The 27526-nt window shown below is 43.3% G+C and overlaps 4 protein-coding genes across 4 annotated transcripts; 2 read left to right on the top strand and 2 right to left on the bottom strand.

Annotated features, from left to right (window-relative positions):
• Window positions 1-2286: 2286 nt before the first annotated feature.
• Window positions 2287-9943, bottom strand: LOC113715660 (nuclear poly(A) polymerase 1). The gene is made up of 12 exons (XM_072070728.1): window positions 8997-9943; window positions 8184-8261; window positions 7993-8100; window positions 6976-7038; window positions 6699-6860; window positions 5980-6093; window positions 5835-5897; window positions 5407-5730; window positions 4225-4389; window positions 3319-4137; window positions 2733-2797; window positions 2287-2582 (listed from the first exon to the last, which is right to left on the bottom strand). The coding sequence occupies exons 1-12, from the start codon at window positions 9117-9119 to the stop codon at window positions 2519-2521; spliced, it is 2148 nt and encodes a 715-aa protein (XP_071926829.1). The 5' UTR covers window positions 9120-9943; the 3' UTR covers window positions 2287-2518.
• Window positions 9944-11983: 2040 nt separating this feature from the next.
• Window positions 11984-14353, top strand: LOC113716202 (uncharacterized). Its single transcript, XM_027240497.2, has one exon. The coding sequence runs from the start codon at window positions 11984-11986 to the stop codon at window positions 14351-14353; it is 2370 nt and encodes a 789-aa protein (XP_027096298.2).
• Window positions 14354-14965: 612 nt separating this feature from the next.
• Window positions 14966-17159, top strand: LOC113716201 (uncharacterized). Its single transcript, XM_027240496.2, has 2 exons — window positions 14966-16182; window positions 16280-17159. The coding sequence occupies exons 1-2, from the start codon at window positions 14966-14968 to the stop codon at window positions 17157-17159; spliced, it is 2097 nt and encodes a 698-aa protein (XP_027096297.2).
• A 3828-nt stretch (window positions 17160-20987) lies between these two features.
• Window positions 20988-27424, bottom strand: LOC113717087 (2-oxoglutarate and iron-dependent oxygenase domain-containing protein CP2-like). Its single transcript, XM_027241736.2, has 9 exons — window positions 26687-27424; window positions 25435-25482; window positions 23937-24113; window positions 23691-23841; window positions 23511-23597; window positions 22674-22798; window positions 21964-22082; window positions 21577-21688; window positions 20988-21502 (listed from the first exon to the last, which is right to left on the bottom strand). The coding sequence occupies exons 1-9, from the start codon at window positions 27146-27148 to the stop codon at window positions 21467-21469; spliced, it is 1317 nt and encodes a 438-aa protein (XP_027097537.1). The 5' UTR covers window positions 27149-27424; the 3' UTR covers window positions 20988-21466.
• Between the last annotated feature and the right edge of the window lie 102 nt (window positions 27425-27526).

The following is a 27526-nucleotide window of genomic DNA, read 5'->3' as shown; positions in this document are numbered from 1 at the left end:
ATAATTAATCCAAAAGCAGAAGAGAATGAATGATAATGCAGAATATACAACGCATCAACTGAGATTTGCATATCCACCGTCCACGCTCTTATGGCCCAATCAAAATCTCTCAACTCAGAGATTAATTTTTTAGTACTTGAATCTGTCCGGGGGACCTCATTGCTTTGGTGCGTTGCCAGTTTTGTTTCTTCTGGTAGCTGTATTATTGCCAGCTCCAATGTTCAATCAATTCTTTGATGCCAATTTTCAACATCAAATGCTACATTTATTTTGTCCTCTTCTTCAAACCATCTCATCATCATTTCTCTATGTCCTGCTGTGTCATGTCCATCAACATATACATACATATATATATGTATAGGAAAAAAATTTACATAATCAATAGTAGCTTCAAGTCTAGCTCCCGCGTGAATGGTCCAGCGACAGCGCCTCTCACCAGTGAACCTTGAGGTCACAAGTTCAAGTCTCCGCTCCGCTGGATTCCTCTGCGCACTTAACGTGTTCGGGCCGGATTGAGGTGCCGGGCCCGGGTCGCAGGGGATTAGTCGGACACCGTAAGGATTGACTCGGACACTCTTGTGTCGACCAAAAAAAAAAAAAGCTTCGAGTCTAAACCTTAATGTGTTCAATGTCTTCTATAAATGGTATGTTAAATAAGTTAGCTATAAAAAGTTACTATTAATTTTTTTCCGATTAGAGAAGTGAATGCATGCCAAACGTACAGAAAATTGAGGTTCAAATTTTAATTTGAAATTTATTATAATGCATCTAAATCTATTAATATATGCAGTTTGAACGTAGAACAAAAAAAACAATCTTGAAAGTCGATTACGTTTAAGCTAATAATTTCACATTTTTCTATTTCATATATACGAGTAAACAGACGGACAGACGTGTCGTGTTGGACAACAAATTGAAATTAGGTTTGACAACCAAATCTCCAAAAAGCCCTCATTCTTTTGTAGGAGCAGAATAATAATAATTACGATAATCATAATATCAACGCCCAACAGGCTAAGGAATGATGAGAGCGGAGACCCAATCAATTATATGTAGAGAGAATGTTCTTAGAAGGTGTTGCGAAAGTTCAGTATTTGGCGTCTTAATGTACTCTCAAGTCGCTATCCTTGGCCGCATGCCTCCAAATGGTCAACATTTGATATAATTGCATCAGAATAAGGCTAATAGTGGCATTACGCCTGTCTAATAATTGTTCAATTGTTAATGTAAAACATAAAGCCTGTAGCCCATTAGAACCATCGAGATAGAATTTTTTTGGATCTATACATGAGCCTGATTATGACAATGATGACCGCTTTGAAGGTGACATGCACTTTTGCATGTAATTTGTAATTAAGAGTTTGTTCACCTGCCTATGGCAACCTTGCTGAATAAAATAAAATATTAGGGTACCATAAAGAATTGACAAAGCGATGGAAATAGGTTGTGTTGTGTGACCTGCACCCGCTTGGATTGCTATTTTTTGAAATTTTTGTAGAAGGGTATTTTTTTTTTAGCGATATAGTAATATATGTAAGATAAGAAGGTGACTGAAAAATATATTCATGAAAAGTACAAAATCTTTTTAGAAGAACAACGGCACCATGATGAAGTACAAATGAGCCTTCGAGTTCAACAAGTCGCGCGTACAAATATAGAACTAGAATTAGGTCCTCTTTTTTCGTTTTTTTTTTTTTGGGGGGGTGGGGGGCTGTTGGTTCGTAATTTTAAACCAAATTGTTTAGATTGATCTAAAAGTGATTACTTAAATTCACACGTCACTGAAAAAAAAGCAGAAGAAGAAGAAGTAGATAAGAGGGATGGAGAGATTTTAATAGATGATTGCATATTTATTTGGTTTTGGTTCAGAGGCAAACAACTATTGTAATTACTCATCAGACTGTAGGCAGCATTAACACTCCAACGACAAATTGACAGGTTCATGCACCTCAGCTAACATTGGCCTAACCTGCAGATGATTTTGTAAGAAGCAAGCAAGCATGCATGCGCGTACACCGAGGAGGAAAAGAGACTGAAAGAAGCTCCCATTAAAGAACTCGACACAGAAATTTCAAAAAAGAACACTTGCATTGATTATGACTCTTGGATTTTCCAGATGCATGAACAAGTGATCCTTCATGGAAGGAAGAAAAGGGATGGTAAAAGATTGGTCATAGTATTGATTTCTGTTTCTTCCTCTGTCCCACAATCATTAACTGAACAGAAAGGAATCGAAGTTAGTGCTTACAATATATTATTATGTTTACTTGCCAATGTACAGGGAACTGAAATCTGAACTGACTGCATTTCATTTCACAGAAATGGCAATGTTTACACTTTCTTCTCTATAGCTAGTGAGTGACACAATTTACAGCAGCACTTCAGTGGAACATCATAACAGGAGAGGGCATCAAGCATTCAGGAAGGAAATATGAGCTATGAAACAATGAGATTAGGAACTTAAGGGGGAATCCTGGATGACAGAAAATCTTGCACCGGTGAATTGAACTCCGGACATTCAAGCCATTTGATGCCTCTCAGCACTGGGTCCAACTGCTTTCTTCGAGGAAGTGAAATTGAAGCTGAAAATAAAAGACTAAATTAACAAACTAAAGGGGAGGGGAATCTTTTAGCAGCAGTAAATAATAGAGATATCATCCAGTGGAAGGGAAGGGAAGGGAAGGGAAGTTTAATTGAATCAAGTGATTTGACTTTGCAGGGCATTACAACACCTGATAAGAGGCTTCTGAGAGGCCTTGGAAGTTGAAGCGGATGCAACGCTAGATGGTGGAAGCAACTGGAGAAAACAATCGTGAAAAGAGTAAACATCAGATAGGGATTCCATCTCAGTATAATGCAAAACAACATTTAGTTTATCGAAGCCACATAATTTGAAGTTCAGAAGTTTTCGTAATCGCATAAATTTCTCTCTGCATTTCCACTTTTGTATGGCATATGGCAAATCAATGTAAACAAAGAGTATATAAGAGTATCAAAAGAAACCCTGTCAAAAGAAACCATACAGCTATCTAACTGCATAGAACCCTTATGACTTGAGTACAACTCCTTGATAAATTAGAAGATAAAATTGTTAAGGAGGTCCACACATAAATTAGATATGAACTCCCGTCTTTCACCAATTTCAATCCAAATGCATGACTAACACCCTCATGGACATATATATGAATACAATCAAATGCATGAAGATTGGAGCTGATCAAGCTATCCAACCAAAATTTTGAATTAAAACATGGGACAAATTGCCAGCAGAAAGTCTGTTACAAATGATTAGAAGAACGAAATATCAGCTGACAAGACCTCAAGCTCTTCCAAGCCCTCATTCTGTAGGGGTTTGGAGCAAGAATTGCGACCCCCAGCGCCTACCACTGGAATTTGAACTCCTTGTTCCGTCATGGACAACTGAAATGAATTATTTTCCACAGTTCCACCAGAAACTTCAGTCTTCATATCTGACAAACCAACAATCTCCCCAGAAGAAGAATCAGTGACCCACTTTTCCACAGGTGATGCACCTTTTGGATTTGAGCATGAGGGTGATCTGCACTTTACAGATCCTTCAGGTTCCTGATCATGGTTGGTCATATTCTTGCGGTAGTTTTTGTTTCTGATGGTGTCAGCAATAACAGCTTCAGATTGTTCTTCCTCTCCTGCTTCAATCTGCAAGCTTGCAGTACTAGTCCCACTAGTCAGGGATGAAAACTCCTCCAAATGAACTCCACGATTAACTACTACTTGTTTTCTTCTCTTTCTGCTACCAGCATCATCAGCATGAAGAAAATTATTTCCAGGCAATCTTTTACCCAAGCAATCTTGAGCAGCAACTTTTGCTCGCTGGGAAGGCCAGATTCCCCCAGAGAAGACAAAAACTGGAATGTTTTTCCGCCTCACATGACATACATTTATCCACATTGTGGCTTTCCAAGCAGAGTACTGACATACTTGGTGCTTAAATTTATCAACAATCCACCGTATGTCAAATTGTTTACCACCTTCAGGACTGCTACCTTGTTTTCTTCGTAAACCCATAAAATAAGAGCAGCAATGAGGTCTACACTCATCCGAGAAGTCACCAGGGCAAGGATGGCATTGGAGAATGCCCCCTGTATATCTCTCAATCTGATTCATTCAGCAGACGGAGTTATTGAAGTTGAAAAATTGAAGCTTACAAATCACCAAACAAGTTAAGGGAAAAATAAAACTCACCATTGAATTAAGAAAACGTAATCGAGATTCAACCCAACCCTTCCAATTTCTGAAGTCATCACCACTCTGTGCCTTTATGTCTATCTGCAAGTAATCTTTGTATGCTTCAAAAAATGCGAAAGGCTCAAAAAGAGTTACCCAGACAGCTTTGTTTGCCTCTATTGCCTGTATACATATGAACAAAGTTAAAACAGCAAAACAATTCAACAAATGCACAAGTTAACAGCAAATAGAAAAATCAACTGATGCTGAATATTTGTCCTACTTGGACCATGTCAAGGTAATCTACTTCACAAAATTTGGGTGTACGATTAATATTCCTGAATATTTGGACATTCAAAATATTCCGAGATTCTAAAAGTCAACAAATGGTCTACATTCAAGAAAGAACTGGATATCCTGCAAATGTCTTGGTTAACAGATTAATTTTATGATACTACTGCAGCTCCCCAAGTTTTGAGAATGCAGACACAATTTCAAATTTGTACAAGGAACATCAAAATGACAATGCAACTTGCATCAGAAAGGCACAAGCTCCACAAGACAAAATCTTAAACTAAAAATTACATGGACTTTTTCAGCCAACTTGGAAATAAATTATTTTTTTGTAAAAAGTCCAATTAAAAGCACCCCGCATTGCATTACATAACTAACACACGACTAGAGGATATGCTTTCTAAGTCTTCCTGATGATGCTCAATGTGCGAGGGAAAATCTAAAACAGTACAGACCAAACCAACCAATAATGATTACATATTAAGAATCAGCAAACATTGATCGAGGATGACTATTTGAAATCATACAAGTTGCCTCATATTTGCAAGAACATCTTTACTAATATCACAAGCTATTAGTGTTTGCAAGGCTGAACGGTGATGCTTAAATCACTGGACTGTACTTAAGAACAGATCAGAAATTAATTTATCGGAGAAGTTGAAAGATTCCTAAAAAACAAACACGTGCATTTTCCCAATTTCTTAGCGTATCCTTCAAACGATAAACGTACTGTTATGTCACTGTAGGATTGTCCCTTATTACTGTGTAGAACCATCATGGAAGGATTAATCAGATTTAAGACTTGCGCAAACATGAAAGTAGGTTCAAAAACAGAAAACTTCCTATCTCAACGAGCAAAACAAAAAGAAACAATGAGAAGACTTAATACCGATTCATGTAAATTACCTCACAAATCTCATTTCCCCTCCGAAACTCTTCCATCATGATTCGCAATGTGCTATTTGACACATTGTAGCTAGAGTTCATGCAAGGATATGCTGGAGTTATAATTGGCATCAGGTGCTCCCTGTCTTTCCGATTTCTTCTTGGATCCCAGGCATTTGAAGATCCTTCTTGAATTGGACATAAAATAACAGGATTTGGCCATTGCCACAGGTTATAGACTCTGAAAACCCGAGAGACTAACGTGCAAGGCAGGGCATTGGGATATAGCTGGCAAATGCGAGCAACAAGTATTGCCCAATTAACACCACCAAGAAAGCCTGCCACCTGGCCATAACAAAAATAAAATCAGGTTAAAGATAAGGATAGGCGACAAGCAAAAGCATGCCTAGGAAAAGAGAAGTAAAAAGAGTTATAAATCTGTCTCCTACATTTGAATATATCCCACGCCGCTTTGCCCACAATCTTAGACATCTTAGAGCAGTTCGAAAATTCTGTGGAATAAAGATTAGAGAAACCATTAGAAAATGAAAATCACATAGCTGCATTAGTACTCACTTATATAGCAGTACAAACCTGTATATTTGGTACCAAATTCAAAATTTCATCAGTAACCCTGCACCCATTTAAAATGCGAACAGTCTGCTCATCCACATTATGTAGTATGGAATCTTGAGAGATATCCAGGTCCTACAAGAGTAGTACACGTTCAGAGATGCAATTATGGAAGTTTACAAATCTGAGAGCCATCTTTGAGCCTGAACTTTAAAGTTTTCAAAAAATTAAAAGATAACTTCGATTTTTTCAAAAGACAAAAGATGATGACTCAGGAGCACCAACAGGATGGGTTTGACATAAGGAGCCAATGCCAGAATTTCATAGGCAGAGAGGCAGTAATAACAGATGATAATATCACAAACAGAATTTATCCCACTAAGAATGTGCCTCCAAAGTGTCGAACAATAGTGCACCATAATCACTTTTAAAGCACATAATACTAGGCTCAACAATCTCAGAATTAAACAAAAGAAAGACCAAAAAAATCATACTCCAGGAATATGCATACAACATACCACAAAAATAATAACACAGAGCTTCAGAAGTATAGGTTACATAAAGTTTTCCAAATGCGCATGGAAAAAAAAAACCACTCAGAAAAGGTTCATAATAGGTATACGACATATTACAAAAAATAATAATAGATGACAGCTTCAGAACCATAGCAAACATAAAGTTTTCCAATGCACATGGTAAGAAGTAAAAAGAAAGAGATCACTCAAAAAACAAATTCATACTTCAGGTATATTTGGGAGTGGTAGACTTGCGTAAAGCAGATCTATGGGAATGCCATCAAGTTTGAATCTCATGACAGGGACATAAGCATCAGGCACTGAATTCAACTCTTGCACATCAGGCATCTCCACCAGAATTCTATGCAATTCCCCAAAAAAATCCTCCTGCATTTGACGCATAGGGATATTATTTCATCATCGCTAATCAAAATAGATAAGCAAAAAAATTCCACATTTTGAGGGGGAGGGTGGAAGAGAGGGAGAGAGGTTCTAAACTTACATTGCGAGTAACATGCATAGGGCCCACGCATAAGGTGTCTATATCAGCTCCGGGGCTGTGTACCTATTCACGAAAAACATAAAGCGATTAAAACCCAATTAGCAGCAGTAAATCTTTGGCAGTTTATAGAACAAACGAACAACTGAACAAATATCTCTTATTTCTCTACAGCTCCACAACAATCTAATAAATAACCATCTATAGTCCTGGAAAATGTTCTTAACTTTTGAGTGTTGCTGAAGAAGATTTCAGATTGTTTCCCTTGAAAATTGGAAGTATATACGATTATATGTACTCCAGAAAATATTTGAATGAAATTATAACCTCCTCCAGCAATAAAAACACTCAAAACTAAAGGCCACAAGTCATAATTCGAGCATCAAAAAGTATATTCAGTTCTCGTATGGGCAAGGCCACGCACAAGTAGCACCCCTTAGCTTACAGGTGATCACTTGAGTTGCAACTACAAGATGCAACAAGTAGGCACAGAATGTTAACATGTTTAATGTTTAAGGGAAAAAAAAAATCTGTATCACTTGCAAATAAGTTCAACTTAGAAAAAAAAAAAATTTCACTTAAGAACTTGAGTTCTTGTATAAAATCCCAGTCTGACAACAAATGGCTTAACTTTGTCTTCTGCACAAAAGAACTATCCAAAGACCAGCCCCACCCACCCGTAAACCCATCTTTGTACTGGACAACTAAAATTTTCAAAAAAGGAATCCCTGATGCTCACAATCCATAAAATTTTTGCAAAAAGGGATAAAAGAATAGTCACCACCATAAAATAGTTGAGGCCCAGGTAAGACCGCCAAATCTATATAGTTATAGTGTGTCCAAAGATAATTTAACAAAATCAAGACCTAATACAAGCAATAGCAATCTAGTTAAATATCTCAATGGCACTAGGCATATGGAAAAGAAAAAGAACAGAAATTACATATCAATAGCAAACAGGAAAACTTTATGTAAAGACACAGTACACTGTGAAGAGATAAGATTTCATAAGAATCATACCCCAAGCCTATAAGAACCGGATGTGAAAATCAATGCAGTCATTTCTTCAACAACTTGCTCATTTAAGCCTTTGGAGCGACTAACATGCTTTACCCAATCCTTAACAATCTGTTCCATATCTTACGATTAGGTGCATACAGCCAAATTGTGGAACAATGACTAATATAAACTCGAAATTAACAATATGATACCTGGTCCAATCTAGCTAGAGCTTCCTCCCTTCTGATAGCTTCCTCAGGACTTTCAAAAAGTCCTGCATCTGCTAGAAACTGTTAACCAAAACATCATCAGATTTTAAAACCAAAAATATTTAGGAAATTAAGCTTAGCCGCTAAAAACTATCCTTTTGCATGAGTTTAAAAGATAAACCAATAAGCCAAGAGCAGTAAAAATGCTTTTTCACCATCCCAATATGCGAGAGAGAGAGAGAGGGGGGGGGGGGGGGGGAGGGAGGGAGAGTAAACCAGCCTCCCTTCAGGCCTGGCCAGTTTTATACATATCAACCATATGTCTATGTATAGTTAACCTTTTCACTCTCTGGCCAATTGTACACATAACAACATTTCTATGTGTCGTTAACCTAGATACACTGCATGTATGTGCATGTGCAAGAAAAAAGAAATAAAAACCAAAATGAAACTTAAAAACGGGGGACAGGCATGATAATGACACAGTGAGGTAGGCACACTGCACATAGATTTCTCTTCCTGCATAATCTTAAAACCTACTCTCTACATCCCTTTGAGAGCCAAACGTTCATAATATTCTCTGTTTTCCACAATAAGACTCCAGTGAAGCAACATTTACACATAAATTCAAGACATGACCAATTTTAATAATTCATAAAATCAGCTTTTATCCACAAGCACAAACTTCCTCCAACAAAATGTAGAATGACAGGATAGACCATTAACTAAACCTTTGTTAACATATCAAGAACGAACATCTTTGTTTGTGCTACTCCATATCAACGAAACTAAATAGAAAAGGTAAACGAGCCTAACCTTCTCTAATTCCCGATTTCTAATCATGTCAGATTCAGAAGGTCCAGCCATCGAAATTGGCTCTGTTACTCCATAAACTCGATTAGGATTTTGCGACCTGTTACCCATCCTATTCATACTCATATCACCACCAGCAGCAACCTATTAGGTTATTAGTCTCTTTTCCTTCTCCAAAACTTAATTTCAATGATCTTTTGCTTTTCAACAATTTTTTTCCTTTATTTGTGTTTCAACAATAAGACAAAACAAGCACCCCTTTTTTGTACTCGATCAAGTATGATAAGAAGTTAGTGATTCAGTACAATTATTCAACTCAAAAAATTAAAGGAAAAAATAAAGGAAACATCAAAAACTCCTTAACAATATCAGAATTGTTCATTAATTTTTTTTTCCAAGGCTACAATCGGACCAACCATACAATCCACCAAGATACCCTAAACCATACAATCCACCAAGATACATACAACTCAATCAGAAACAATCACAAACTTTCTTCTCTCTTTTAATACTTTTCTCTGTACAAAACAAGACTTGTAAGAAAAATGGAATACAGCGAACGAAACCCTAGAATTTCGAATTAGTGAAGCTCTTCCGCAAATTTGCTTGATTGGTGCTATCCGACGCCGTTTCTCGAGCTCTGTAATCGAAATCGTTGTACTCGATCGCCGGCGGATGGTCGGAAACCCTAGAAAATCGAGCTTCGTAACTGATTATGGTTGTTTGATTTCCAATGGAGATTAGGAATCAAACACCGAGGAATTATGACGCAGGAGAAATAATCTCAATCTACTGCGTTAATGTTTTTCGACCAAATCCAAGACCTGAATTGATTTCTTCTTTTTCTTTTTTCCGAGGATTTCGCGGATGAAAAATCGTTTCGATCCTAAAGAAAGAACCACTTATAGAGGAATCGCCGAGTCAACATACACGCTCTCCCTCGGCTGTACTATTTATAGGGTGGAAAATTCTAAGTCAGTTTATTGCAAGGGGATAAATCATGGTAATTGCCACTTTAGTCCCCTATTATTCGCGTGTGCCGCAAATTTGGTCCTAAAAGTTTTAACAAAAACTAATTTGGAATCTCATATTGCTTATTTCAATTGATTTGGTCGCTCAAAATTTGCAAAGTAACCGGTTTATCCTGTTAGTATGTCTCCAAAGTTGACCAAATCAACAATGGATATTTAGAAAAAGTTTTCAAATAATTTGGTCAATACTTGTCCTATTATACACATGCAAATAAAGTTGATATTCTATAAATAAATTAATTTAGTCTTACGCGTAATATTATTGTTAGACTTGTATCTACTCGCATACAAATACTCATTGTCAAAGTCATCACCGTGTTTTCATAACGTACAACTATGTCAACTGATCTCCTCAATGATTCCATCTTTAAATTTTTTGTCAATGCGTTGTCATCACCATGTTTTTACCATTTACAACTGTGTCAACTAATCTCCTTGATAATTCCATTTATAATTTTTTCGAATTTTTTTTTGTTAATATGGATAGTTGTGAGAAATTGGAGAGGAGAAAGGTGGGAAAGAGATGAAGATAATACGATAAGAGACGAGTGGAATAAAAAAAAAAAAAAAGGAGGCAGAGAGGAGGGAAATTGTGGGAGGGGGATTGGGAGCAAATATTTTTTGCTAATAGAAGTAGAAATGTAGAAAAGAAAACGGGTTTGAAGTGGACACCTAGCTATTAATATTTTTGCAACCACCGTAATATTTGAATTACTCTTAATCATCTATCTATTAGCATTATATAATAGATAGGTAGAGCAATAATGGAGGACAGTTTTACAAAGTTAAACAAACTAACTAAATGGTACTTTGAAAAAAAAAATCAATATTGGGAAATTTGATTAGGGAAAAAAGAGTTAAAAAAATAAAATATGATTTATTAGATATTTAGGCGGTGTAGTGGGGCAAATCTGCATGTGACACGTGTCAGCTCGGCAGGTTGTACGCGCCAGGTCGACGGTGGAGACCTCGCAGCTCGCGGGCACCAGCTCGGCATGCGGATGCCGGCTCGGCCTTGCCCGTTACTCCTTGAAAATGGGCCTATGGGCCGCCGCCTCCGAACTTGTAGGAGCCGCCGCACGAAACCCTAAGAAAACTCCGAACCCTAAGGGGACACTGACTCCAATAAGGAAACTGCAACCCATTCTGCTCTATATATAGTCAGCGTAAGGACTATACAAGGTACGCATACACAAGTATTCTCTACTATCACTCTGTGGACAAGCTTGACTAACTTGGCCGTCGGAGTTATTCCGGGGACACCAGTCCCGCGCCTGACCTTCCTTTGTAGGTGCAGTAGCTCGGCTTCCACTCCCAGGTCGCCTGCGCCTGATCAGCTCGGCTCGATACAGCTCAGCTCGGATCTGGTTTTTGGCAGTCGCATCAATTGGTGCCGTCTGTGGGAACACGTAACTTCTCTTGCGAATCATGCCAAGGACGAGGTCTCAGAGGAATGCCGATGGCTCCAAGGGGAACGGAGGAAGCGGCCCCCAACAGTCTGCCCGGAGTCCGACCCCTGGAGGTGAGGGGACGGGACTCTCGCGGATCCCGCCGGAGCAACTGGTTCAGGCGATAGCAGGAAACCTGCCCACTTTCGAGGCCATTGTGAATTACCTCAGGGGGCAGACAGGAGGGCACCTGGACCAGGAGCCGAAGGACTCGGAGGGCCCAACCGAGTCCAGGACTAGGAGCCCCAACCCCCAGCTCAAACGCGTACGCCGGGAGCCCTCAAGTGAGCACATCGACGTGGGGGAGCCCACTCACAAGCACTCCCGAACTGAGCACCCGGAGCCTGTCCGGAGGTATTCTAGGGATGAACCCTCACCTCGGAAAGAGCAGCTCCAGGTGTAGGACGAGCTGGACCTGCTCTTGGATGCCGAGGCGGACAGGTACATCGCGTCTCCTTTCGTGCCTGATATAGAGAACTATCCATTGCCCGCGAAGTTCAAGATACCTAACATGAAGCCTTACGATGCGACCACGGATCCGGAGGATCATTTGTTTGCATTCCTGACCCAAATGCGTCTGCAAACTGCCGCAGATGCAGTCAGGTGCAAGACTTTTCCCATGTTTCTGGAGGGGAAGGCACGTCAGTGGTTCCAGGGGCTTCCCCCCAAGTCCATTAGGTCCTTTGCTCAGCTTGCTCGGCTGTTTGCAGCCCAGTTTGTCTCATCACGAGCCTTCTCCAAGAGCACGGCGCACCTAATGACCATTCAGCAAAGGCCTGAGGAATCCTTACGCGAATACATGGTGCGTTTCAACAACGAGTCCCTTCAGGTCAGGGATCGCGATGACAAGGTGGTTATGGCAGCCTTAATTAACGGGCTGCGCAAGCAGAAGCTCTACACCGAGCTCGTGGAGAGACCTCCCAAGTCGGTACGGGAAATGCTGGACCGAGCTCATGAGAAGGCCAATGCGGAGGAGGCTAATCGCCTTAAGAGCGCACAAGAAAGGCTGAGGGATGACAAACGTAGGAGGGGAGCCGATCAGGTGAAGGCTCGTCCCAACCAGGGAAGGAAGAGCACTTACGATCGCCTCCCCAAGAGCCGTCCAAGTGGAGGAGATAAGCCCTGGACTAGCCTCACCGCACCTCGAGCTCGGGTGCTGGCGGTCATGGAACAGGAGGGGCTCTCCCGACCTCCTCGACCTTTGGGAGGGGACAAAAGCAGACGGGACCAAGGGTTGTTCTGCGCCTATCATCGAGATGTGGGGCATGACACGGAGGACTGCCGTCACCTCAAGAAGGACATCGAGAAACTAATCAAACGAGGTCACCTCGGGCAGTTCATACGAGAGGACCGGGCTGACCAGCAACAAGGGAGGTCCAGGCCAGAACGACCAAGCTACCTCCGGGATCGACCTCAGGGGCCTCATGGTCGAGCTCCTGAACAGGAAACGCAGAATCTGGCCGGGGTGATTAATACCATCGCAGGAGGACCGGCTGGCGGGGATAGTCATACAGCTCGGCGGCACAATCGACCTCCCCCCGCGGGGGAGAGCTCGGCCAAGCGTCTGAAGATGTATGAGGAAATTATCTACGGACCAGATGACGCAATCCCCCTGGCCTCCAACAATCATGAAGCTATTGTGATTGAGGTCATCACCTGCAATTACAAGGTGAAGAAGGTATACATAGACAACGGGAGTGCTATAGACGTGCTGTATTACAAGACTTTTAAAGAGCTGCAGCTGGAGGATAGGCAGCTGGTCCCGGTTCGGACTCCATTAATCGGGTTTGCAGGCCCTCCCGTGAGGCCAGAGGGAATGATCACCCTCATGGTTACGGTCGGAGTATCCCCGAAGTGCCGAACTGTTCCGGTAAACTTCGCGGTGGTTAAGGAGCCGTCGTCATACAATATGATTTTGGGACGGCCCACACTGAATGCCCTCCGAGCTGTTTGCTCTACGTTGCACCTCAGCATGAAGTTTCCTACTCCCGAGGGGGTGGCTGAGGTGCTCGGGGATCCAGAAGTGGCCAGGGCATGTTACATTGCTACCCTCAAGGGCAAAGAGAAGTTAGCAGCTCAAACAGCTTGCTTAGAGCCCTGGGAGCCCATGGAGAAGGGAGAAAGATTGGAAACGGACGAGGGATTAACCGAGCTGCCCGTCCAGCCCGGCCGACCTGAGCGCACCATGAAGGTCGGCATGGGCCTAGCCGAGCTGGTCAAGAGTTCTTTGGAAGCTCTCTTGGAGAAATATGCTGAGATCTTCGCTTGGAGTGCTGATGACATGCCAGGAATCCCCACCGAGCTGGCGGTTCATAGGCTACAGGTGGATCCCAGCGTCCGACCTGTGAAACAGAAGAAAAGGAACTTTGCTCCTGAACGAAAGGAGGTCATCAAAAGCGAGGTGGGTAAGCTGCTGGAGGCCAAGATCGTTAAGGAGGTCTACTACCCGACCTGGTTGGCTAATCCGGTGCTGGTCAAAAAGGAGGAGAAAGCCTGGAGGATGTGTGTGGATTTCACAGATTTGAATAAGGCTTGCCTTAAAGATTGTTACCCACTTCCCCGGATTGATCAGCTCGTGGACTCAACAGCAGGTTATGAGATTTTCTGTTTCTTGGATGCTTTCAAGGGGTACCATCAGATAGCCTTGGACGAGGAGGACCAGGAGAAGACCTCGTTTATCACCGAGGATGGCACATATTGTTACGTCACCATGCCGTTTGGTTTAAAAAATGTAGGTGCAACCTATCAAAGGCTGGTAAACAAGTTGTTCAGGAATCAGATCGGCCGAAACCTGGAGGTTTATGTGGACGATATGTTGGTGAAAAGTCGAACTCAGGAGCAGTTCATCTCCGACCTGAGGGAGATTTTCGAGATCTTTTGACACTCACGAATGCGGCTAAACCCAAAGAAGTGCACTTTTGGTGTCAGGTCGGGAAAATTTCTGGGGTACATGATTTCCAAAGAGGGGGTGAGAGTTAACCCAGACAAGATTAAGGCCATCATGGATATGGCTCCACCCCGGAATATTAAGGAGGTACAACGTCTGACAGGGAGGATGGCTACCTTGAACAGGTTCTTGTCTAAATCGGCAGTTCGGGGGGCGCCTTTCTTCAAGACCCTGAAAGGAGGTCGGCAGTTCGAGTGGAACCCGGAGTGCCAGAAGGCGTTTGACGAGCTCAAGGAACACCTCGTTCGATTGCCAGCTCTGACTTCCCCCGAGGTGGGGGAGACCCTATTCATTTACTTAGCTGCGGGAGAGGGGGCTGTAAGCGCAGTGCTGGTGCGAGAGGAGGACAAGTTACAGAAACCAGTGTATTATGTCAGTCGCGCCCTGCAGGGGGCCGAATCCAGGTACTCGGCGATAGAGCGATATGTCTTGGCGCTAGTCCACGCAGCTCGGAAGCTGAGGACCTATTTCCAAGCTCATCCCGTGGTAGTCATAACGGACTAGCCCCTGAAGCAGATCCTGTCCAAACCCGAGTCCTCAGGTCGGATGGTAAAATGGGCGGTGGAATTATCTGAGTATGACCTGGGGTATCAGCCCAGAACGGCCATCAAAGCTCAAGCACTAGCAGATTTCATAGCAGATGGCATCTCTTTTGGGTCGACTGGAGGGGAGATAGACCAGGCCAGACCGGATAGGGAAGTTAAGGACACGCGCGCCGCCAGAGCCACACAGATCCCGGAGACTGCCAAGGCCGTGCAGATCAGAGAGGCAGCCGAGGTCCCACGGACCAAAGACGCTGCTGAGGTCGCCCAGGCCAGTCAGGTAGCGGAGGGCGGATTGACCAGAGAAGCTGGGGAGACCGGACCGGCCCCAGAGGCTGCCGAGGCCAAGCAGGCCATAGACGCAGCGGAGGTCCAACAGGTCGGAGACGCAGCTGAGGTCGCATATCCCGAAGAGACTGCCAAGGCCGAGCTGGCCAGGACAGCTGCCCGAGACGGGAAGGCTAGGGAAACAGCGGAGCAAACAGAGCCCACGTGGACGCTGTATGTGGACGGGGCGTCAAGTAAAGAAGGATGCGGAGCAGGGCTTCTCCTAATCAGCCCTACGGGAGAGGAGCTGCCTTACGCATTAAGGTTTGATTTCAGAGCCTCTAATAATGAATCTGAGTACGAAGCTCTAATTGCAGGAATGGAGATGGCTCGGAAGTTAGGGGCCAGATCGTTGAAAGTCTATAGCAACTCGCAGCTGATAGTCAACCAGGTATGGGGAAGCTACGAAGTCAAAGAGGGGACGCTGAGAAAATACGTGGCCAAGACACATGAGCTGAAGGGCCTGTTCGGGCAGTTCGCACTAGAGCAGATCCCGCGGAGTCTGAACAAGAGAGCTGATGCCCTGTCCAAACTGGCCTCCACTTCGGTTGGCACCCTAGGTCGGGAGATAGTTGTGGAGGTCGTCAGGAGTCGTGCATATGATCAGGTCAGTGCTGCGGTCATCCAGGTGGTGAGCTCCTGGATGGACCCCATTGTTCGATACTTGGCGCAGGGTGAACTCCCCCCGAGCAGGATAGAGGCCCGCAAAATCCTCCTTAAGTCGCAGAGGTACACGCTCGTGCAGGGCGTCCTGTATAGGAAATCCTACTTGCAGCCCTGGCTGAGGTGTATAACATCTGAGGAAGGGAGCTATGTCTTGCGCGAGTTGCATGAGGGCATCTGTGGCAATCACGTTGGCTCCAGGGTATTAGCCAAGAAGGGAATGCTGGCCGGGTACTATTGGCCCACCATCTTCAGAGACTCGACCGAACTGGTAGCTCGGTGTAAGTCTTGCCAGCTACACGCTCCAGTTCATCACACTCCCACTCAGGAGATTATCCCTCTCAGTAGCCCATGGCCGTTCTTTCAATGGGGAATTGACTTGTTGGGGACCATTTCCACGGGCTCCAGGGGGCTACGAACACTTGGTGGTAGCCATTGACTACTTCACTAAATGGGTGGAGGCCGAGCCACTTGGCACAATCAGCAGTAGGTCAATTCAGAAGTTCCTATGGAAAGGCATAGTCTGCCGATTTGGCATCCCTAGGGCTCTCGTCTCGGACAACGGCCGACAGTTCGTGGATCGTTCGCTTCAAAAGTGGTGCACTGAGCTCGGCATTCAGCAACACTTCACCTCAGTAGGGCACCCCCAGGCCAATGGACAGGTCGAGAATGTTAACAGAACCATCCTGCACGGTCTGAAGACAAGGATAGAATCCGCGCGGACGGGTTGGCTGGACGAGCTGCCCACTATATTATGGGCTTACCGAACTACTCCTCGAACAGCTACCCAGGAGACTCCCTTTGCTCTGGTATATGGGGTGGAGGCGGTGATCCCTGCGGAAATTGGGATGCCATCAGCCAGGGTGCAACACTTCGTGGCCCAGGGCAACAACGAGGAAATGCGACTCGACCTAGATCTGCTCGAGCATAAAAGGGAAGAGGCGGCTATAAGAATGGCTAAGTATAAGAGCCAGGTCGCACGCTACTACAACGCCCGGGTGAGACAACTCTCCTTCAGGACGGGGGACCTGGTGCTACGCAAAAATTCTGTAAATCGAGCTGGGGGCACGGGCAAGTTAGATCCGAATTGGGAAGGCCCTTACGTCGTAAAAGAAGCTGATCGAGCAGGGTATTGTAAGCTAGCTCGTCTGGATGGAGGCGAAGTCCCACGCACGTGGCACAACTCAAACTTAAGGCTTTTTCTTTAGTACCCTGACCGAGCTGCGAGTGGCCAGCTGGACAGGTCTGTCTTTATTTTTGTTATTTCGGTATTTGGGATTATCCATGTACTCAAAGCTTTGAAATAAAAAAGAAATTTGTTACAAGTGTTGGTTAAGAGAAAAGGTCATGCATTTTATTCCAAAAAGGCATATACAAGAGGGGGGCCATACAAAAGCGAGCTGGCCAGCTCGGTCCCTAGTCTAGCTTAAAACCTACAGACCTAAACCGCCTAGCTCTCTCCCTGCTGTTCCTGCTCTGGTTCGGGAGAGAGGGCGGGAAGGTTGGGGTCGGCGATCAAGGCAGTTAGGTCACGCCCATTGAGGTAGCCTGTGACAAGCCTGTCAATTTGGTTGGTGGCTTGAGGGTTGTAATCAGGCCATTTGCCCAGGTCAAAACCCGGCAAGTTCTGGGACTGCACGTCAAGTAAGGCTTTTGTGTAGCCGAGCTGCAGGACGGGACCATTCAGGAGGGCCAGGTCGTTCATGAAGCGTTCAGATTTCTTGAACTCCTGGACGCCCTGCTGACGCCCTTCTTCTCTTGCCGCCTCCACTAGCTCAGCAGATTTTTTCTGCTCTGCCTCCAGAGTCGCAGCCAGGTCGGCCGCTTTCTTCCTTTCCAATTCGCAGGAGAAGTTGGCGTCTGCGAGCTGCTTCTTCAGGGCCTCCAGCTCGGTCTCTGCAGCCTCGAGCTGGCTCGACAACTTCTCCTTGGCAGCGTCAACCTGGGACAGGTTGACCCCCATGTTTTCATACCGCTGAGCCAGCTCGGCCCCCACAACATTGATCTGCATGTCAGTCATGAGATAAGTAGGCAGCAAAACTCGGAAGGAGGCCAAAGGAAGTGCTAGTTAAGGAGCTACCTGGGTGGTGCTGAGGTAGAAGTGCTCTAGCAGCTCGGCATTGGAGGCAAGTTGGATGAAGTGGTGATCGCGGGGGAGCACCGCGCCCTTGAGGAGCTCCTTCGCCACTTCAGGGAACTGAGCTCGGTCGTTCACCGACAACCCCCACTTCGGGCAGAAATGGAGGGGGTGGGGGTGTGAGCCCAGTTCGGTAGGGGGTTTCATGGGAATCACATTCCTCATGCGCCACATAGCGGGGGGAGATTGTGACGAGGCCTGCTGCTCGGCGGAGCTCACCCCGTAATGAGAGGTAACGGCAGTAGAGGGCTCCTCCTGGGATTGGGGGGAAGCCGCCTCTGTTCTGGCCTTCTTGGCCGTGGATTTCTTTCTTTTCTTCTTGGGTCCCTCCCCCAGTGAAGACTAGGCGGCAGTCTGGGGAGTGGACACAGGTGGAGGTAGAGGAACCGTGCTGCTCGGCGCAGTGGAAGGCGCAGGAGTTGGCGTGCTCGCGCTACCAGCTCCGCCAATGTTCAGCAGCTGGGAAAACCTCTTCACTGCAGGACAAAAACACTTAGTCAGTTAGGGTGGTGAGGACTCATGGAAAGGAGCAGGTCGAGAAAATTACCAGCTGTCAGCTCCTCGGGGGTGATAGGTCGGAGATCGGGGGCAGGGTCGTTCACCTCTGCTCGGATTAGCCCCGCCGACCAGAGCTGGGCATTGTTAAATTCCTTCACCTTCAGTTGAGCTTCCGAGCTGACCAAGCGGTCTAGCTCGGCCTCGGGCAGAGGAGAAGGGATGGGATCGGTTACCTGGGTATCCTCTCTCCAAGTTAGGGGAGGAAACCCAGTATTCTTCACAAAAAAGAAGTGGGCTTTCCAGCCCTTGATGGAAGAAGGCATATGAGTGAACAGTTCGCGGGTAGGAAGTTCCCCTCCGCTCCTGCGAGCAAAGTAGAACCAACCGTGAACTGGGCCACTTACCTTCATCTGAAAGAAGGACCTAAATAAGTTCAGGGAATAAGGGATTTCAAGAGCTCGGCACAAAATAAAGAAGCCGAGGATGGACCGAATGGCGTTGGGAACGACCTGGGTGATTCGAATGCCCCAGAAGGTCAGGATGTCATAAAGGAATTGGGGAATAGGAAGGCGAAAACCAGCCACGAGCTGATCCCTGTAGATAGCTACAAACCCGGGGGGAGGTAGGCAAGCGTACTCCCCTGGCCGGGCTGCCCTAGCCTCGAACTGGGGAAGGATGTCATACCTCCTCACTAGCTCATCTACGTCCCCCTGGTCGAGAAGGGGGGGAATAATTTCGACTTCTCCAAAGTCGATGTCTGGCCCCCTAGGGGGTCCTGCCCTAGAGCGAGCTGGGGCTACCTCCAGAGGAATCCCTGGGACAGCAGCTCCAGCCCCGGGCTGAGCAGATGGGCCAGGTTGGTCCATGGCTGTAGCAAGAGGTGGGGCTGGGGGAGGAAGGTATTCAGAATCAGACGAGCTGGAAGAAGAGGGGCTGGAGGAAGGTATTTCTATGAATGCAGGTCGGGTAATCCTACGCCTAGGTGCTGAGCTGGTAAGGTCTGAGTGTGTGGAGGAAGACGACATAAAAGGAAGAAGAGGACTTACTGGTGGATAAAGGAGAAGAGCTGAGGTGTGCTTAGAAGGTAATCCTACTCTCGGACGACCTCACGGAATGCGGAGCGAGCTGAGGAAGACTGGAGGAGAAGAGAAAATGAGAAGGAAGGCTTGAAAGTGACGTTTGGTGGGGCCTATTTATAGGCTCCCTGGGCGGGAAGCCGGAGAGTCCCGAGGAAGAAATTCGAATTTATTGCAAGGGAGCGGTTACCTAGGAAGACGCTTGAGCTGACAAACCGCCATCATGAAGGACGCGACCCTTGAAGTGACGGTTACGAAGACGGACGTGGCAGTTTTTCGGAGGAGGAACGTGATTGTGGGATCGTGGGTCCCGCCCGAAGCCGACGTGATGCTTCGAAATTTGATCTAGACCCACGTGACTCATCAGTGACTCTAGACTCAAGGGGGCTAGTGTAGTGGGGCAAATCTGCATGTGACACGTGTCAGCTCGGCAGGTTGTACGCGCCAGGTCGACGGTGGAGACCTCGCAGCTCGCGGGCACCAGCTCGGCATGCGGATGCCGGCTCAGCCTTGCCCGTTGCTCCTTGAAAATGGGCCTATGGGCCGCCGCCTCCGAACTTGTAGGAGCCGCCGCACGAAACCCTAAGAAGACTCCGAACCCTAAGGGGACACTGACTCCAATAAGGAAACTGCAACCCATTCTACTCTATATATAGTCAGCGTAAGGACTATACAAGGTACGCATACACAAGTATTCTCTACTATCACTCTGTGGACAAGCTTGACTAACTTGGCCGTCGGAGTTATTCCGGGGACACCAGTCCCGCGCCTGACCTTCCTTTGTAGGTGCAGTAGCTCGGCTTCCACTCCTAGGTCGCCTGCGCCTGATCAGCTCGGCTCGATACAGCTCAGCTCGGATCTGGTTTTTGACAGTCGCATCAGGCGGCATTAAAATGAATCAAACTCATTTTAGTCCCGTTCATATTGGTCCCATCACTAATACTATGAGATTGCTTGAATATAAACCATATTAAATAGTAATACAGTTCCAATTAAACCCCGTCCAGATCCCGCTCATTTGCCACATACTCATCCCACTCCATACCTTTCTCCTCTCTTTTGTACGTTTTGGAAAAGGAAGCATACCTTTCTATAGTACGCGTTTTTCTTTCGAATGTTTTGGAAAAGGAAGCCGCTCTTTTGCATAGTGGCCATATTGCTACTTGTAAAAGGTGAGTAAACTCCGTTTAATTAGTAATAGTCTCTCCTATCCTAGTACAATCTGATTAGCAGTTGTTTTGCACATCTTTGGCAGCCGACACAAATTATAATGAGCAATTACATCATATCGAAATTATCACCTATTTCCATGCCAGGGCAGCACCTCAGCAAACACTGATTTGATTTCACAATTTAAATGCAGCAATTTCTACAATCAAATGTATGTACCTAAGATGTGCAGAGCACCACTCATCTACAGAGTACAGCTTCATTCACCATGAGGATTCAACTCACTACAAAATGTTCATTGTACCAAATGGTAAAGCCATATTCAAGTCAGCTAACAATTGGGATGACCCAACACCTACTTGATTTAGATGTACAGCTATCTTGACAAAAAAAAAAAAGGACAAAACAGACGACATCTTCAGCATCCCTATACGACTAACGGGAAAATGCTTCTGCCATGAGGATGAGTTGAGCTATATTACAGTTTCAAAGCAAAAGTCAAAACACAATGAACAGCTAGGAAGCAGCTTCATCTCCTTCTCTTTGCAGCACAATAATTAGAGACAATAAACTGTTCAAGTAGCAGCTTCATCTCCTTCTCTTTGCAGCACAATAATTAGAGACAATAAACTGTTCAAGAAGCAGCTTCTCCTTCTCTTCTCAGTAATTCCTGATGAAAGGAAGAAAAATGAATGCATCCATAATTGAAATCTTGAAGTGAAATCTTAAAAGGTAACACAATACCAGTTTCGTTGCAGCAACTGACTGACGCTGCCTTTCTTTCTTCTCCCGTTGACACTCTGCACACCAGCCTGAACAATCCTTTTGGTATTTTCTCAACTCTCTGAAAACGGAACTGCAAAGACAGCAACAGTTTCAGAGGTAGCTACTGAACATGATAACAAACACCAACGCTATTACCAATAGACTAAATAACAGACATCTCAATCTACTCTACCATCCTTTCCTCGTGATCTACATCTGATTCTAAGGAAGGTCCTCGGAACTTTCACAGAGCAGACACCACTTCAAACAAATTAAGAGAGTTTGCAATTGGGAACTCGGAGATCTATATGATTCATGTGCAGCACAGCAAAAATCCTTCAAACAGCTTCAATGAATAAAATGTACCTTCTACACCACAGTAATAAATTAATTCGGTGCCCAGATGTTGTAGCCCTAGCACCATGCCGATGGCGCCCACGGTGAAGAACAGCTCGCCCAGGGACATGGGAATAATCCAAGATTTCCTATAAAAGAACAAAGATCAAGTACACATTAACTTTTGCTTGTACATGCAAAACTAAAAGCAGCATATGTTATAGATAGTCATCATCTTGTGATTTAAAGTTCACAGGAAAAAGATCAATCATCAAATTATAATAAAAGTTGCATATTTCATAGTGAGGAAATAGTACAATGCGTGCACAATGGTAACGTAGTATATTTCAGTGATAAACTACAAAAAGACAATGAAAAATAGGATGATAATTCCCACACCCAAAACCAAAACAAAAGCGTGCCAAAACTTATCATGCAGGGCTATTACAAATCAGGAGCTCCATTTCCATTTGCTGACTATAGAAAACTTCTTTCCTCTAGCAAAATTAACATAAAGCACACCCCATAACCCCCCTCCCCACCACCTCTGTGGCCCGGCGTCAAAAAAAAAAAAGGGCGTAGACATGACCGCCATTGTTGCATTTACAACAGATAGTAAAAACTACAGCATTGCAGAAATACATCAACACTAAGCCTTTCCCAAAGTCACCACCAACTTTTTCATTTTTTCTTCTTTTAATTGGGCTACTTGATCATATAATAGTTCAAATGTCACTTACCTCAGGCTGAGTTTCAGAATTTACATGTTTCTCACACCGCACACCTCGGAAGAATAACTCTCCACCAGAGAACTGCTTTCCCAAGCATACATTCAGAGTGACTTCTGAGTCATCCACATGGAAACCTATAAATGTAAAGCCCTTGAAAGTCAGAGACGTATTGTTTTGCCATATAACAAGTTAATTAGCCATCCCGATCTTTGATCGAATCACAACCGGACCAATGTATAACTTTTACTCTAAATGAAGTATCCTTAACATCACAGTCCAAGGCTTCAAAGAAGAGCACCTTTTGATGAGGAAACAGATATAATACCACAATATACTCCAGCAACCTGCAGTCCTTAATCAAGTGACACTTCAAAATACAACTAGAGATTTACAAAAATCCAGCATTAATACTTTTACTAAAAATTAAACTTCTGTAATACAAGGAACTGAAAAGTGTGGACAGGCAAAAGTGATCAGTAATCACCAGTTGATTAAAAAGTCTTTAGCTCATTACATTCTTTTTCAAGCTAGTGGACTTGGTCATACATGTGCAAATGCTTTATCCTTCCAAATATATCTGACAAAACCAGGCTACCTAAAACAAAATTCACATGACAGAAAACATGATATATATATAGTAACTACTTGTTACAACACCCCAGATTGTAAGACTGTAACTTAGCTTCACTGTAATGTCAAAAAGCAGACCCATGCAATGACATCCTATACAAAATCCTGTTAATGAATTGAATCAGATTGGCATCCACTAGTTATGAGTCACTGGTTTTGAGATCAGGAAATAAAACATAATAGGTAAGTCGGAAATGCTCGGATGCAATCACACACCGAGGTCAACATCTCTATCCATTCCATACTCGACGACAAATCCATGATGTGTGTCAAGTGTGGCTCCACCAACTTCGGGAAAGAACACTGCAGAAACAAATAAAAATTATCATCCTGCATTCACCTTGTTAAACAGTTTAGAAATTGACCCTCCACAGGGGAGGGAAAAAAACCTCATACCTCTTGACATTGGGCGTATAAATTCTTCCATCAATTTGTTGAGCATTGTTTCCAGTCCAAAATCATCAAGGACAGCACCATATTTGTTCATAGTATTGGGCCGCATGATTCTGAATTTCGTTTCGTGCACCCACTTCTCAAAATTTTCTACCTAAGCAATCAAAACCTGATAAGAAAACATAGAAGCTAAACTACAGAAATTAAACAAATAGCATTTTAGATCACTGAAAATGATCTACATCATACCTCAGCCAACAGCATTTCACAAAAGCGAGGTTGCAGCATTTCAAATGCAAAAACTCCTGGAGATGGTTCAGACATTATACTTCTGAAACTTTCTTCAGTGTTTTCACTCACAGCCTTGAGAAACGAAGGGACAAAGAAATTTGAAGCTTGCATAATATACAGTTCCCTATGTAAAGGCTGGAAAAAAAACAGCTTTAGGTGAGGAACATGGCTAACATAACAGTGAGCAGATCTAGGTAAGCAAAATAGCAACATGAATAATGTATCCATTCACTACTATCCTTTCAATGCATATCTATGCTATATATAAAGGGAGAGGGAGGAGTTGGTGTAAACTTTTTGTATCACTTTATGTTCTTCCTAAACTAGCCTTGATAACTACCCACTTCCAACGTCCTATATATCTTTCTTCCAGCTAATATGTATTTCTTATTATTTTGTTTTTCAACTTATTTAGTAGACCTTAATTTTTTTTAGCAACTATCAATTATGGTTATGAATTACTACTAAATAATTATTTGTTCATATATTTTATTTTAATGAATTTTCTACATACTTACTATTACAACATAAAACTAATTCTCTTGAAAATGATTTCAAATAGAGTCAAAAAATTTGGCACAAATTTCCTTTATTAGTTGCACACATATTCGTGTGTGCCTTGAACACTAGTGGGAATAAAATTCATGGCTATAAAAAGCTGGATAAACATCAAGCTGTAGTATTTACCATGTTGCAAACATTGTCTAGGTGTTTCTGTTATGACTAGTACAACACATGCAAAAGAATGGGGAACTAAAATTTTGCCAGCATAATTTGTTACTGTAAATTGGTAATGAAAAGGCTGCTGTAGTGTGTTATATTTCCTAATTAACATATATAACAGTATTTCATAGGAGCAGCCACTTTGTACCATAGAAGCAGTATATATGTGTCTCTGATCCAATTTGATCTCCACACAACAAAGAGAAATTGAGATTTTAGAAGTTAATTTTCACATGAATCTTGTGAGGAGCATTTTTCTCTTCTTCTCTATCCCAAAATACTTTTTTCCTTTCTTTATAATTTCCAGTGTATAGATGGTCCATATGTTTTCAAGTATTATCTTCAAATTTCAATATTACACACTTTAGATGTCCGCCATAGGACTCAAACTGTGCTCACACAACCAACATTAAGTTCCATCCAGACACAAAAAAATCCACTGACAATCTAATTTCATCTGGCACCTATAAAATAAAATATGGGGGCAAGTGGCAATAGCCATTAAGCCATCATAATTATCTTTTGCTGGTAAGCAATTTTCCATCCCCTTCCCGATAGAATAGGCATTAAACCAGGAAGGATTGGTTCCTCAAAACACAAGTTATTGCAGCTTAAAATATAATGCACGTTCTACTTGTTGATAAAAATAAATTGAGCACCCATATTTATGTCGATGTCTAACATAATTAGGTAAAAAGATAATCCTCAACTATAGTTTTATCAGGGTTTATACCTGATAGTTCGATATAATCTTTTGCCTGTATTCTCTGTGCTTCTGAACCTGTCAACACAAAAGAAGTTGAAAACTCTCAAAAGTTGCTTCGGCAGAAGCATAGCGTAGAAGAGATCTTCTCATCAAGATAATGGGAAAAGCATGCTTTACAGAACATGCTAGAATCCCAGTTGCATCATGTTTTGTACATCATTCAGTTTCCACCATACGCTATCAAGCTAATAATCTTCTTGAGTTAAGACAACCCAAATAATTAGAAAAATAGCAGATTTCCAACAGATATACAGAACCACATGAATAATTCCAGGGGAATGTCACTTAAATATCGTAGTTGAACACAAAATGTCTGTGCAAAAATATAAGCCCCTTAGACAGCTCCATTACCTAATAAAGTGTTCAACTGACAGAGAACACACACGTGAAATAAAAATCCAACAAATTCCTTTCTCTCAGTTTTCTTATCCCTTCAGACATATCCTCCAAAAAGCCAATCAAAATCCCTAATAATTTAACATGAATAAAATGCCCAAAACCCAATTAGTCTTACTGTCAACATTCCCATTCTCTTTCAAAGCTAAACAGCAGCAGAAATTCAAAGCAAAAAATGATGACCATTTTCAGTAACAGCAGCAAAACTTCCAACCCTCCAGAAATTGCATTCCTTTTTCCTCCTCAGTCCCCTTCCCCAAATCAACCTCTATTATGGAAGAAAAAATAAAAATACAAGGAAAAAACACATAGAATTTACTCCAAAAGTTCATACCCTCTCCATACTTTAAGCTAATGTCACAGTTACCGGTAAAAACAATTCACAATCTTCCTAACATTTTTATTACTTCTATCTTTTTTATACCATCACAGAAAATTGTCAAATAAAACAAAAATAAATAAATAAATAAATAACTGTAACTCAATCCAATTCTACTTCTGTCTCCCAACACCACTACTGCATCTTCGCATGCACAGTTGCATGCAAGAATACCTCAAAACGTCCTTTAAAAGTTCTTTAAAAATAAAAATTCCAATCTTTTTACACGTGTCTCCTTGCACTACAATGCCTAGCCCATGTATACATACGCGTAGAAGCAGAGATATAAACCCGTATAAATACACGTAAAATGTAACCATTATATTCACTTCCCCCCATGCAATTCTAAAATTTCCACATATCCCCCATCCACAAACCGTGATGCAAGCAACAAAAGCAAATGAGCGAACATGCAGAAATATTAGTGCATGTATATATACTTACACGATTTCGCTCGCTTTCGGTGGAGTAACGGAGGAGGATTTCACGCATGTAATGAACCTTCGTCTCCCGCGACGAATTGAGGAGAGTTGGCGGCAAATACCTCTCCAGAGAGCTGAAAAGCAGAGGACTGAAGTCCAATTGCAAATCCTCATAACTATCCGGCTTGTGATCGGCGCTAGGGTTCAGCCGCAGCCTGTGGGAACTATAGGTCGGAAAAACCTGCGATGGCGGTGGCGGTGGAGGCATAAGCGTCCCATTCCCATTCTTACTGGTAATACTTTTATCGTTTCTGCTGCCATTGTTGTTATTAACATTTCTAATTTCAGTTGCCGGAGATTGAGGCTCGGAAATCCTCCGATCGACGGTTGCAGGCACTATTCCCGTCCCAGCTGCCGCTGCCGTCCCCGTCACAGTCGCGGTTAGCGTTGCCGAAACCATTGCCGCTGCCCCATCCTGCGACATAATTTCAGAAAATCTGTTTTGTGTATGGGTATGTATGTATGGATTATATGTATGGAAGGGGGAGGGGCAATGCCGAAATGATATGGGATTATAGGACCATTTTGGGAAGCTTGGGGTTAGGGTTAGGGGTGGGTTGGGAAATGAGGAAATTTTGTTACCGTTTCAGTTCGGTTCTGGTGGAGAGGATGAAGATGGAGAACGTTAGGGTTTTCTGTCGAGTAGACAATGCTGACGTGTGTCTTTATGTTTATTTCTTTTTCTTCCTTTTAAATTTCAGAAACAGCAGACAAATACTGGATAGGACTTTCTAAAAATTTTGGATAATATCAGCAACTGAAAAAATAGAGAATATGTTCTTTTTTTTTTAGCAGGATTGAA

The sequence above is a fragment of the Coffea arabica genome, chromosome 11c, assembly GCF_036785885.1.
Source record: "Coffea arabica cultivar ET-39 chromosome 11c, Coffea Arabica ET-39 HiFi, whole genome shotgun sequence".
Lineage (NCBI taxonomy): Eukaryota > Viridiplantae > Streptophyta > Magnoliopsida > Gentianales > Rubiaceae > Coffea > Coffea arabica.
This window is presented reverse-complemented; position numbering and strand designations above follow the sequence as displayed.

Excerpts from the sequence above, each read along its gene's own strand:
- LOC113715660 (XM_072070728.1), bottom strand. The coding sequence starts at position 9,119 with ATGAGTATGAATAGGATGGGTAACAGGTCGCAAAATCCTAATCGAGTT. Across the intron at positions 6,094-6,698 it reads CACTCCCAAATATACCTGAA|GACCTGGATATCTCTCAAGA; the intron begins GTATGAATTTGT and ends CTACTCTTGTAG. Across the intron at positions 2,798-3,318 it reads AGGGCTTGGAAGAGCTTGAG|TTGCTTCCACCATCTAGCGT; the intron begins GTCTTGTCAGCT and ends TGTTTTCTCCAG.
- LOC113716202 (XM_027240497.2), top strand. The coding sequence starts at position 11,984 with ATGAAGCCTTACGATGCGACCACGGATCCGGAGGATCATTTGTTTGCA.
- LOC113716201 (XM_027240496.2), top strand. The coding sequence starts at position 14,966 with ATGGTAAAATGGGCGGTGGAATTATCTGAGTATGACCTGGGGTATCAG. Across the intron at positions 16,183-16,279 it reads AAGAAGGGAATGCTGGCCGG|GAGATTATCCCTCTCAGTAG; the intron begins GTACTATTGGCC and ends ACTCCCACTCAG.
- LOC113717087 (XM_027241736.2), bottom strand. The coding sequence starts at position 27,148 with ATGTCGCAGGATGGGGCAGCGGCAATGGTTTCGGCAACGCTAACCGCG. Across the intron at positions 22,799-23,510 it reads GGATAGAGATGTTGACCTCG|GTTTCCATGTGGATGACTCA; the intron begins GTGTGTGATTGC and ends TTACATTTATAG. Across the intron at positions 21,689-21,963 it reads TTATTACTGTGGTGTAGAAG|TTCCGTTTTCAGAGAGTTGA; the intron begins GTACATTTTATT and ends CTGTCTTTGCAG.